General features: G+C 37.0%; 1 protein-coding gene across 9 annotated transcripts in view; it reads right to left on the bottom strand.

The window, feature by feature from the left end:
- The window catches only part of celf5a (cugbp, Elav-like family member 5a), a gene marked incomplete at both ends in the record, with an annotated part of 303,029 nt that overhangs the window by 59,989 nt on the left and 228,823 nt on the right, over nt 1-14,217 (bottom strand). For all 9 annotated transcript variants that reach the window (XM_079808313.1, XM_079808314.1, XM_079808306.1 and 6 more), the window contains 2 exons: nt 3,127-3,206; nt 5,793-5,921. In XM_079808313.1, the coding sequence (XP_079664439.1) occupies nt 3,127-3,206; nt 5,793-5,921 (209 nt within the window). The remainder of the gene's footprint in view (nt 1-3,126; nt 3,207-5,792; nt 5,922-14,217) is intronic.

Genomic DNA, 14,217 nt, shown 5'->3' with positions numbered 1-14,217 from the left:
TCCATAAATTAAACGTAAAAAAATGCTCTAATTGGTTGTCATTACAGTTTCATGTTCAGTATTGTACAAATTACTTGACGTTGTCACATCACACTTATTTCTGCCGTGTTTTTACCGCCTCAGGAAATATAGGCCCACCCACAGGGAAATCTGACTGGTCTAAAGTCTTGTTTTACATAAATTAAACGTAAAAAAATTATCTAATTGGTTGTCATTCCAGTTTCATGTTCAGTATTGTACAAATTTTTTGACGCTGTTCGGTATTGTACACATTTTTGGACGCTGTAAATTGGTCACGTCACACTTATTTCTGCCGCGTTGTTACTACCTCAGGAAATATAGCCCCAGCCACAGTGAAATCTGATTGGTCTAAAGTCTTGTTTTCCATAAATTAAACGTAAAAAAAAATGCTCTAATTGGTTGTCATTACAGTTTCATGTTCAGTATTGTACACATTTTTTGATGCTGTAAATTTGTCACATCACACTTATTTCTACCATGTTTTTACCGCCTCAGGAAATATAGCCCCACCCAGAGTGAAATCTGATTGGTCTAAAGTCTTGTTGTCCATAAATTAAACGTAAAAAATGCTCTAATTGGTTGTCATTACAGTCTCATGTTCAGTATTGTACAAACAAATTACTTGACAGTGTAAACTTGTCGCATCACACCATTTTCTGTTGAGCTTTCTATTCCAATCACACAATGTACAAGCCCTGTTTGTCATAAATTAAATTAAACATCAAATACATTCTGACTGGTTGCCATTTTGTCACTTCACAGAGCATTTTGCTTTGACAGCAGAAAGAAATTATGAATTAGTTATCAAAAATGATTGGATATTTGTCAAATCATTTCTAGTGCTAGTGTTACTTTAATGACTGCGAGCAGCATGAGATTCTCCGAGGCCGTGAGAGGCTGGTGGGTGTTCGGTAAGTTCGGTATTGCTTCTTTTGAAGAGTTTGCAGATGGATGAGTGCTTCATCAAGCCCTGCCTTGAGAAGAACTCCATTATCTCGGCTAAACATCTCACTTTGGCACCTGGGAGCTGTGCGAGTCGTGACCCCTCCCTCTACAACTTCAGACTCAAGAGAATGGAGGCCGGTAAGGTTTTCCATAATCAATTTACCTTCCGCGATGACTATAAACCTTTTCCATCCCTCCCCAGTGAGCTTCCTCCACTCTTCCTCTGTCTCTCTACCTCTCTCTTTCTACTTTTCTATCTGGCGTTCCTTCCTTCTCCCTCTCTTTTTCGCTCTTCCACTCCCACCTCAGTACATGCCAATGAATAATTCACCAGTCAATGTGGTGAAAGGTGAGGTAAACAAGTCTATTGCCTAATGTCCCAAGAGGATGGAGGGGAGGAGAGAGGAAAGGATGTCTGAGCGCGTGTGTGAGGTGAAGATTTTAGAACTGTGGTTTATATTTCAATGTCCCTGAATCATTTGCACCTCAGTTGACCCTAAAGGTTATACAGAGAGCGGATCACACCACAGATAAATCTCTCTCTGCCCTTTTTCTTTCTCTTAAAGGGAAAGTTCACCTTAAAATTAAAATACTATCATCAAGGATATTCCTCAAATCTTCACCTTTTGTGTTCAAAATCATAAAGGTTTGGAACCTGTATGAGGTATGAGGGTGAATAGAAAATAAAGACTTTTCGTTTCTGGGTCAACCATTTCTTTAAAAATGGTACTGCCTTGTCATACAATGCATTTTGATATTCCATAACTCGTTAGAACCCAACTGGAGTCTTTTAGCAAATAAAACAGCAGCGTGTGAGCTACTTCTGAGAGCCGAACAATGTGTGTGTGACTGAATAGCTGTGTGATTCAGACAGACTGTGCTGAATAGCCGGCTTTTTATGGCTCAGCGTCCAGTCCTCGAGATTGAAACGGCCGGACAAAGGCCACTTGCTGATATGCTGGCAATGCAGCTATTCAACTAAACAATATGGCCAAATATGCAGTTTGGAAGTTGAAGTGACTGATTTTGTTCTTGTGTGCTTGGAATAGATTTAATTGCCTGGTTCACCTTCATTCAGTCTTTTTGTTTTGCTAAGGGGTTACGAAATATTGTATAATAAATCGTACTTATATATTATTTAATATATATAATATATAAGTGGTTATGAAATTATGAGAGGCCTGATCGGTGTATATATAATTGAATAATTTGACCTTTATCATTTTAAATTTGATTATATGATATAATACAAATGATGAAATAACAAATTATAAAGGTCAAATTATATATAATTGAATATTTTTGGCCTTTATAATTTGATCATTTGAGATCATTTGACCATTTCATGACGAGGCAATATTAGTTTAGTTTGTAAAATATCATGTGGTGTGATATTTCTGAATTAATAACAAAATACAATACTTGGAAATACTTGGATACTGGAAAATAAATTATAATTTTTGTTTGCTTAATGGAAAAAAATCATATGGTTTGACAAAACAAAACAAACGCACAAAACAACTTTGTCCGCCAAACAGTCATGTGGTGTGACCCAAAAATTATTATTATTTTTTTAAAACAAGATTTTTGTGGAGGATTGGCGGACAAAGTTTTTCAAAAATATATGATCATATGACCTTTTTATGATTAGGCAAGATTATTTTAGTTGTAAAATGTCCTATGGTGTGACTCCCCAATAATAATAATAATAATGTATTATATTATATATAATATTTATTAAATATATAATTCATGATATTTGTGAAAGCATTTTTTTAAATAATGATTAATATGTGCACACTCAGAAGTGTAATAAAAATACGTATTTACTGTTTACTTGACGGTCACACCACAAGTCAATAAAGTGAATCTTTTTTTTTCATGTGAAAATATTTTTTAAAACCATATGAAACGCAACGAATACAAAAAGTACATTTATAAGAAGTTTTCTAAGCACTATAGATTTTTTAAAGATTTTTCCTGTATAAACCTTATAATGATACAGTGACCCCAAAACATATTTGGACAGGTGTATAAAAGTCATCGCAACCGCTGGTAGTCGGGGGAACATCAAAGAAAGAAAGCAGTCAAAAGAAAAAAAGCATCTCTACAAATAAGAGGTTTTGTGTGTACGTGTGTTATAGAGGAGTGTGTACTCACTGGCATGGTTTGACTGCCGTGCAGGGCGCTGATTGCGGACTGAGCTTCAGCGTGTGTGGAGAACTTTACAAAGGCGCAGCCTGAAAAAGACACACACAAAGGCACGCAAACACTTTAGCCACAGTGTAGAGAAGCGCATTAAACCACTGGAGAGAGGCAGAAAGCCCTCCAACGGTAAGCAAGCTTCTCCTCTAGAGACTGCGCTGATGCAACAAGCGTGCTATTTACTGCCACATGCCCATCTATGCAAACAAATCTCAAAATACGGGATAATTGATATCGTTTTCAAACGCCGCCGCAGATATTCATCACGAGAATTCAAACCCATTTGGGATTCAAGAGCAGTCGTGTTGAAAGCCGTTGAAAAAGGCTGTCAAAATATTAAGGATAGGTCTCAATGTGTCTTCAAGCGTAACATGCTTTATACAGTTTTTATTGAAGAATTAAGCATTTTTGGCAGAAACAGGCTTTAAAACGAAACACATTAGGAGCTAAATGAAATGTAGTTTTCTTGTCTTATTGTACAGAGAACGTTTTGACATCTATCTTTTTCTTCTCTTCCATAAGACTGGATATTCACGGATCCACCCCCTAAGTAGCAGAAATAATCCTACAGCAATTTTCGTAACACTGGCAAGGGGAAAACTTCGACTCCCACAGTGCTTTTCCAAATGCCAGGCTGTATTAGCGTCTTACAGTGTCCCTAAAGCCTCGGTGGGCAAACAATGGAGTCTATAAAAAGTTTAATGCTCAAATATGTGCTTTTTCTTCCGTCTCTTAAGAGTCGTCAATGTTGAATGAGCAACAACTCAGAACAAATTGTTGGTTCTTGGACAGCATAAAATGTCTGCATTAAATGTTAATATTATATTTAACAGAATATGCAAAGAGAACATAACTTGTAGGGAGGGATTTGATTTTTTCCAGGGGATAAAAGATTATGAAAGGGGGTGTTACCAGTACACAGCATTTACGGGGTCAAAAGTCAAAAGTTTGGGAAAAAATACGATTTTTTTAATGGTTTTGAAAGAAGTCCCTAACTCTCACCATCAAAAATACAGTACAACTGCAATGTGGTTAAATATGATCACAATCTAAAATAGCCATTTTGTATTTGTACTGTTTAATTATTATTGGTGCTCATTATTAATAATAGTTCTTACCATTATCAATGTTGGAAACTGATTAACATTTGTGTGGAAACCATGACTTTTTTTTTTAGGATTCTTTGATCAATAAAAGTTTCAAATGAACGGCATTTATTTGATATAGAAATCTTTTGTAGCATTATATATATATATATATATATATATATATATATATATATATATATATATATATATATATATATATATATATATATATATATATATATATATATATATATATATATATATATATATATATATATATATATATATATATCTTTACTGTACCCTTTTGACTGGTAGGTTAGTGTACATATAAAATACATTTACAAATATATTTACAAATGTTATATATACACAGTCTTGCTCAAAAGTTTACACACCCCTTGCAGAATCTGTGAAAATGTGAATAGTTTTAACAATTGAAGGACTCAAACACAACCATTAAAAAAGGTTCAAACTTCACTGATGCTCCAGAAGGAAACACGATGCATTAAGAGCCGGGGGTGAAAACTTTTTAAATTTGAAGATCAAGGTAAATTGTACTTAATTTGTCTTCCGGGAAACATATACAGTAACTATCTTCTGTTGCTTCCGAAGGGCAGTACTAAATGAAAAAAATTTGCTATTTAAACAAAATAAGAAAATCCTGTTCAAAAGTTTTCACCCCCAGACAATAGTAGTTGCGTTACTATTGATGCACGTTGCTTTGCGATCCTGATATCGGCATTAAACCACAGCGAATCCAATGCATTCATGCAGCTCGCCGTAATTTGTATAGACGGAGATTACAATCGAGCAGCGATTAGCTGCTATTCCAAAAATGGCAGTCACAGGTTTGTGTTCGTCTTTTTGGTCACCCCGCCCCCAGCCCCTGACGCAAGCGGTTCTTACTTCTAGACCAGCAATGTTTTGGTGCTACTTAAGAACCACTTTTCCTGGTTCTGAGCCGGTGCTTTGGGTGTGGAAAGACAAAGAGCCGATTTGAAACTAGGCTCTGGCTCCGAACCAGCACTTAAACTGCCTCGGTGGAAAAGGCATAAGTGTGAAAAGATGGATCTCAAAATCATACAGTCACTGCTGGAAAGGGTTCAAATATGCAAAAGATGCTGGAAAACTGAAGAATTTGCAGGACCTGGAAGAGCATTGGGCACTTTAACTGCTCAGGGGGACTCATGAACAACCATCATCCAGGTAACGACACACAGTATTAAGAATCAAGGGTATGTAAACTTTTGAACAGGGTAATTTTTATAAATCAGCTTTTTTTATCTTGTGGACTATCTGTAAACATCTTTTATGTAAAATATCTTATTCAGGACAGAACTAAATAAGAAATAACATGCATTTTGTATGATCCCTAAAAATTATTCACATTTTTACAGATTCTACAAGAGGTGTGTAAACGTTTGAGCAATAATCGTTCACAATATGAGCAGAAATGTGTACAGGAAAGCTAAAATTTCTCGTTGACTGATAGTATAACATCATGCCGTAAAAATAATGACGTAATCCCACCTTTGCTGTTTCCATCCGGACCTCTTAGCACAGTGCACTCCTCAATGACTCCGTAGGGTTCGAAAAGACGGTAGACGTCCTCCTCCGTCTGTTGTTTGTTCAGCATCCCGACGAACAGCTTCCTGTCTTCTGAAGCAAAGAAAAACAGAGCGAATGAAACGACTGGCGTAACCTCTCACCTACCCATTACCCACATACATTACTATTGTAAGCACAACCCAAATACTACTCAGACTTTTGGTCCTTGGCCAGCATGGGCAAACAGGGACTGCTTTTGCTTGGCCCATTTAGCTTGTGGGATGGAGTCGCAGCAGTAATTGTTCCCCGTGCCAAGTCTGTTCATTTTAATTTGGGGGATAATTGGGTTCAACCCCATGTTGGAAATGGTGGGTAGGCCTGAGGTGATAGCACTAAGCTGTCGTGCTTAGAGGCTCGCTTTAATAGGAAGAAGCAGACTGCGAAGAGACAATGCTTTCTACGAAACTCTGGAGGGTGTAGATAGACCGAGAGCGACGCTACCGCTGACCTGGAATTCAAACTAATGCGTCCCATTCTATGTTTAGTCTATGGTAATTGGGTGTATTCACAGATAATACTTTCACCGACCGAGCTGAAATCTTGAATGTTATACAAAAATGATTATCACAAAATTATAAATGGCACTATGCCAGGTGACTCTGCCAAATCATTTCAGAACTTGACAACTTTTGCAAGAAAATCTCAGTGGCATATCCTATTGAATATAATAAGGGTTAAAAGCATCGTAACTATTCAAAATCATCATCATTTAGCATTAAAAAGCAAGATTATTGTAATAAAAAAAAACTGGAACTGGTTTCTAAATGGGTCAGTCCAAAGAAGTTGCACACGTTGTAAACACATATAAGTTGGCAAAACTTCAATAGCTTGAGGTAATCAGTTAAATCATTTTTTTTAAGTTAAGAAATTCAAAGTTTAAGTAAGCAGAACTGGCAGAATTTTATTTCGTAAATATACATTTTAATTGCCCTTAACTTGAAATATTCTTTATTTTGTACTGATGCTTTTAGCTTGAAGTATTTGAGTAAGCTAATTTATAAATTTGACTTAAGATTATCATGTAATTTCAACTTAAATATTTTAGTAGTGGAAACTTGGCTAGCTTTAACTAGTGTATTCAGTTAATGCTTACACTGTAAACCCAAATAAGTTGGCAAAACTCAAACAAAATTTTGAGTTAATCATTTACATCAAATTTATTAAGTAAAGAAATTCAAAGTTTAAGTAAGCAGTTTATTTTGTAATCATACATTTTAATTGCTCTTAACTTGAAATATTCTTTATTTTGTACTGATGCTCTTAACTTGAAGTATTTGAGTAAGCTAATTTATAAATTTGATTTAAGATTATCATGTAATTTCAATTTAAATATTTTAGTAGTGGAAACTTTAACTAGTGGCTAGCTTTAACTAGTGTATTCCGTGAATGCTTACACTGTAAACCCAAATAATTTGGCAAAACTCAAACATTTTGAGTTAATCAAACATCACATTTCTTAAGTTAAGAGTTCAAAGTTTAAGTAAGCAGTTTATTTTGTAATCATACATTTTAATTGCTCTTAACTTGAAATATTTGAGTAAATTCATACAATCAACTCAACTTAAATATTTTAGTAGTAGAAACTGGGTTAGCTTTAACTAGTGAATAAATGCTAACTTGCTAATTGGTAACACAATACTTTGATAGCATTAGCATATCATAGCACTTGCTGAAGGAGTAAAGCAATACAGAATATTTACCATATATCTGTTTTCAAACCAAGCATAGCCAAATATTAAACACCACTAAATCTCCCACTTAACATTAATCTTGCACAAAAAAACAAAAACATTATTTAACACTTAATTTTAACATTTACTCTCCCTTTCGAGTGTCTTGGCAAAGCATGCTGGGAAATAGAAGTTTCAGTTCAATTTAAGTCTGTCTAAATTAAAAGTTCACAAAACTCCAAACAATTCAGATTATATAAGATCAGTTTGTCAGTTTGGTAAACTCGAAAGAAAAAGAAAGTTCTTAATCTGATTGAACTAATTTGTTGAATTTAAGTTTACCCTACTCAAACCAATTATTTATGTTGAGCTTTAGGGTTTACAGTCAACGTTTCACTCATAGACATGAACTTTTCGCCACGTACTGACATAATGAGGTAACCTGGAGAAAAGTAGAGTCACTGAAATTGAATTATGTATAATGAAACACTGAATTATTTAAATGTTTAAAACAATAGTTTCTGCACATTTTCCTTTTCCTCTAAAAGCCAAGGTTGGGTCAAAACTTCTCTTGCAGCTTCAACAGAGGTGTGAGTCAAACTAAACCTACAACTTTATCATTGCATTGATCTTTTTGAATATGTGTCAATGGGATGGATGCGTCTATTGAGTCTACCTTAGTCTTAGTCTCTGACCCGCACATATTGATATTCCTTCATTCGCTCTGGAACCTGGCCGGCTCCGTGTCTTGCCGCGGCAATGACGTGCTCTAAAATAATCACGAGTGTCAGCACGTCGTCTGTGCCTTGTGCGCACTCTTTATCGTTTGTGGCAGGATCAGAGGGTATATATCAAAATAGAGGCGATGCATTGTGACATCTGTCACGTTACATCGGGGAGCATTTATCTGCGAAAAAAGAAGGCCCTGAACTGGAAAATCAAAGGGCGGGATGGGCCTTCGACAACGCCTGGGGGGATCTTCCGATCCGAAGGTGGGCTGGTGAAGTTCTTGGACGGATTCGCACAGATGTGGCCTTGAGGTCTTGTTGTGCTTCTCGTGACGTCTCAGCTTAGGGAAACGGGCGATGGGACTCTGACCGGGCTGGATTAATGTATGAAGCTGACCTGTATGAATTTAATACCGCATGTGCTTCACCTCAATATTTATGCCACAAGCGCTGCTGTGGTAGCGTGCTTTAAAATACACCCTTGCGGCTGTCCAATGGCTGACAGCTGAATGGAATAATACTTATGGCCAGAAAGAGTGTAACAGTAACACACACTATAAATCAGAATATAGCATGAAGGTAACTTAAAATATCCATCCAAAAATCGAATTTTCATACAAAAATGTTCACATCATTCCCAATCCCTATGACTTTTGTTCTTTTGTGGAAAGCAAAAAAAGGCATTTTGTAGACTGTGGTGGTCACCCTTTCCCTTAGTGATATAATAAATGAAGAGTGTAAGGTTCATTACGACTTGTGCGACATATTTAGAGACTTCTGAAGTCATAAGATTTATGTGAGAAACAGAGACAATTTTAAGTCACCATTCAGTGAAAATCTTGACATCCGCGCATTCATTACAATTCACGAGCAAAGTAACAATGTCTGAAATCATTCTTTTGAGTCAAATCTTTCAATTGAATCACAAAATCGGTCTGAATGATTTGTCAGATTTTAGAACGAAAAATATTCTTTTGAGTCCATTGAATCATAAAACCGGTCTGAAATGATTTGTCTGATTTGTGAACAAATCATTCTTTTGAGTCAAATCTTTTCATTGAATCACAAAAGTGGTCCGAATTAGTCAACTCTTTTCAGTGAATCCCAAAATCGGTCTGAATGATTTGTCAGATTTTAGAACAAGAATTATTCTTTTGAGTCAAATCTTTTCATTGAATCATAAAACTGGTCCGAAATGATTTGTCTGATTTGTGAACAAATCATTCTTTTGAGTCAAATCTTTTAATTGAATCACAAAACAGGTCTGAAATGATTTGTCAGATTTGTGAACAAATCAGTCTTTTGAGTCTACTCTTTTCATTGAATCACAAAAGTGGTCTGAATGAGTCAACTCTTTTCAGTGAATCTCAAAACCGGTCTGAATTATTTGTCCGATTTGTGAACAAATCATTCTTTTGAGTCAAATCTTTTCATTGAATCACAAAAGTGGTCCGAATGAGTCAACTCTTTTCAGTGAATCACAAAAACGGTCTGAATGATTTGTCAGATTTTAGAACAAAAATTATTCTTTTGAGTCCAATCTTTTTATTGAATCAAAACCGGTCAAAATGATTAGTCAGTTTGAGATCAAATCATTATTTGAGTCAAACGTTTTCATTGAATCACAAAACTAATCACGGAATAATTAGTTCGCAAATCAGATTGATCCAGATCTCAAGTTCAACTTTGGTCTGTTTCTAACACAAATCCATCGTATGACTTCAGAACACCTCAAATATTTTTGAGGCTTCAGTCCCCATTCATTGCAATTGCATGGAAAACAGCAAGCAGCCGTGTTCGCAAGGTGAGGGCGAGTAAATGATGACAGAATTTAGATTTCTGGGTGAAACATTCCTTTAATGCGTTTTCCTTTAAATCACTGGATACTTTATTTAGCACTTTAGCTGTACTCCTGTTTTTCCATGATTCAATAAGCCGCAAAAGTTTTGAGAACCTCCAAGCGATTTATAAAATAAATCAGCCAGAGAATGTTTTCATCACTCTTTTTGACAGGGATGAGGGATAAAGCATCACCACAGGGCCGCTGTAACAAAATAAAAACAGACACTGCTACTGACATCACACATTTACAGAAAAGAAAATCACGCACACACACATTTCTTCCTAAAATGCATACAATCCATTTTAGGAAATATTGGAATACAATACAGACTGCATTACATATAAAGGAGCGTATGGAATAGCATCGCAAATCTTGCATTATTCAACTATTTCTGTTTACTCAGATGACAAAAGGTTATGAGAGTTGACTTACAGTCAATAATGCAGTCGCAGTCCATAAATAAGCAAGCAAAGTGAGTTTATCGACAGCATGACCACAACAGATTCATTAAAAGGCACTGGAGTATAACACATGCTGTACAGTATCGTATTTATTTGAACTATAAGTGCACTTTGATAGAGCGTTCAATCACTACAGTGACATTAAGGTGCTCCAGCGTTCTCATCGCACGTGTAATTGATTAGCGCTCCTGATATTTGCATATTTTACTCCCCTGTGTCCTTCATACTGGGTCCGGCCCCACCAGCTGTGATGCTGCCTCAAAAAATGACTCCTATCAAGCTTCATCAACTTCAGCGGCTGGAAAGGGTTTTGTTTAATACATCACACATTAAGCGACAAAACGACAAGGGGAAAACAAGATTGCTAGCTACATGTCTAAGGGAATTTACGTCCTTGTGATATGACTGAGAGCAAATTCTTATTTGTTTAATATCATGAGTGATATTTGGTGTCTTTATTATAAGAGGTATGCCGCTAGACTGCAGAATCAAAGCTATTAGTCCTTGACTGGCTATACTAGTTTACTAGTAAATAACTTAAATAAAGAGACAGAATAGCCTATAGGATTTCATAAATTTGATGCCACGGACCCCAAAATATGATGATCCTAATAGCTACATTTTAAAAAACTTTTAAACTTGTTAAACTTAAAAATGTAAGTGTTCTTTCTGCCTAAAAAATGTAAGTTTAGTCAACTCAAATATCCAAGTTGTCACTTAGTACCACTTCACATTTTAAGTTGACTAAACTTAGAATTAACGCAACATGAACACTTACTTTTTTAAGTTCAAACAACTATTTCTTTTACAGTGTATGTTCACACTGAGTTTTTGGGATTGAAACTGTATTTACTTTCAGGTGTGAGCATTGACATTAACTTTTTTGCTCACTAGCCACTGTGACTAGTGGTTTTCCAAAGTTACTAGCCACTCAGCATGTTCACTGGCCACAATTTTGACATTGTTACCATGTGGAAAAACTACCATATAGATATATATTTTTTTTACATTATCTCATAATTTGGCAGAAGGTATAATAGGCTGCTGTCATTTTAAGACCTGACGCACGGATCCATCATACTGTTACACATGTGTTTTCTCAATCACAACAAAAATCTCTTAAAACATAACTGTGTTTATTTGAATATTCACCAAGAATCGGCAAGTCGGTTTAATAATACAAACATTTTGACACTATTATGTGTGTATTTGCCTGTTTAAGTGCAATAAGCAGCGAAAAAGAACTCAATTTAGTACTGAGAGGCGGCTTTATGTGCGCGTTCTTTGGGTGTGAGCACAAAATCTGCGGGAAAGAGTAAAATGTGCAATATGGGCAATTACACGCCAGAATTCAAGCTCTGTAACTACAACAATATTCATCCGGAGCAAATGAAACGAGTGAGGGAGGGGAGGCGGGTTTGTGTGTCAGCTAGCTGTCAGAGAGATGAGAGAGTGAGAAAGCACAGCTGGTATCGTGTAAATATTCTGGGGAAAATGAGTATTGGAAGCGTTTCAAATACTGTGCAATGGTAACCTGTATTATCTTACCAGTAACCATAACGAGAGTGACCAAAGTAATATCAAAGTTGGCGACATCCTTAAAAATGAAAAGTCTTATTACTTTTGTTTTGATACAAGATTCCAATCGAGCCACGAGTTCATCTGTCAAATCTTCATTAACCGACAGCAGCTTAAGAAGTCGGCAACTTTCTGCAGAGTCAATAGCTACAGACCTCAAAACTTCATTTGGCCTTCAGATTAGCTCAAGAACAGTGCGTAGAGAGCTTCATGGAATGGGTTTCCACGGCGGAGCAGCTGCATCCAAGCCTTACATCATCAAGTGCAATGCAAAGCGTCGGATGCAGTGGTGTAAAGCGCCGCCACTGGACTCTGGAGCATTGGAGACGTGTTCTCTGGAGTGACCAATCACGCTTTCTCTCTCTGGCAATCCGATGAATGAGTCTGGGTTTAGCGGTTGCCAGGAGAACGGTACTTGTCTGACTGCATTGTGCCAAGTGTAAAGTTTGGTGGAGGGGGGATAATGGTGTAGGGTTGTTCTTCAGGGGTTGGGCTTGGTCCCTTAGTTCCAGTGAAAGGAACTCTTAATGTTTCAGCATACCAAGACATTTTGGACAATTTCATGCTCCCAACTTTGTGGGAAGAGTTTGGGTATATGACTGTGCACCAGTGCACAAAGCAAGGTCCATAAAGACAATGGATGAGTTTGTTTGGTGTGGAGGAACTTGACTGGCCCGATAGAACACCTTTGGGATGAATTAGAGCGGACACAAATGCGCTTCTAGAAGAATGGTCAAAAATTGCCATAAACACACTCCTAAACCTTGTGGAAAGCCTTCACAGAAGAGTTGAAGCTTTTATAGTTGCAAAGGGTGGACCAACTTCACATAAACCCTACGGATTAAGAATGGGATGTCATTAAAATTCATGTGCATGTAAATGCCGGCATCCCAAAATGTTTGGCAATATAGTGTACATAGACACGCGTTTGTACAGCGCAGAGCTGCTCTCTCAAACTGTATGATGTGAAACTAGTTGTCCAGTCCGGATCTGTTCACACAGCAAGGGTTTTCCAAGGATGCGTTTGTGAGTTCTGAAAATTCACAGGTGTGAGTTTGGTTATAGAATGCGGTTGTCACTTCTGTAAATAACTGGACTGTGTGTGAACGTAAACGCAGACATCCCACCCTGAAAAAACTAATTTCTGGGAGATGGCAAAACACCCCCTAAAATTATATTATACTATTATATTAATTTGTGTAAGCCGCTTAACACAGGTTCGTTTATTCAATAGTATTTGTGCACCAAAAGTGAAAGTTGAGTGTGATGAAAACGATCCGAATGCAAGTGGTCACAGAAGTGATAACACCAGGTGTAAAGGTAATGCATCTTGGCTGACCACTTGTGATCGGTTAACCGAAAATGCATCTTAATACCAGGGGGGGACAGGCTTGCTCTCTCGCTCGCTCAATTTCCAGGATATGGTATATCATTTTCAGGTGTCCGGGATCAATATGCGGGAGACTCCCGGTCCTTCCGCGAGAATTGGGATGTCTGTAAACGTATTAAGGACCCAAATACAAGACTGACCACCTTTTATATATACAATATACACTCACCTAAACGATTATTAGGAACACCTGTTCAATTTCTCATTAATGCAATTATCTAATCAACCAATCATTTGGCAGTTGCTTTAATGCATTAGGGGTGTGGTCCTGGTCAAGACAATCTCCTGAACTCCAAACTGAATGTCAGAATGGGAAAGAAAGGGGATTTAAGCAATTTTGAGCGTGGCATGGTTGTTGGTGCCAGACGGGCCGATCTGAGTATTTCACAATCTGCTCAGTTACTGGGATTTTCACGCACAACCATTTCTAGGGTTTACAAAGAATGGTGTGAAAAGGGAAAAACATCCAGAATGCGGCAGTCCTGTGGGCGAAAATGCCTTGTTGATGCTAGAGGTCAGAGGAGAATGGGCCGACTGATTCAAGCTGATAGAAGAGCAACTTTGACTGAAATAACCACTCGTTACAACCGAGGTATGCAGCAAAGCATTTGTGAAGCCACAACACGCATAACCTTGATGCGGATGGGCTACAACAGCAGAAGACCCCACCGGTTACC

The sequence above is a fragment of the Gobio gobio genome (assembly GCF_949357685.1).
Source record: "Gobio gobio genome assembly, chromosome: 24".
Lineage (NCBI taxonomy): Eukaryota > Metazoa > Chordata > Actinopteri > Cypriniformes > Gobionidae > Gobio > Gobio gobio.
The sequence above is the reverse complement of the archived record's forward strand: the minus strand, read 5'-3'. Positions and strand labels throughout refer to the sequence as shown.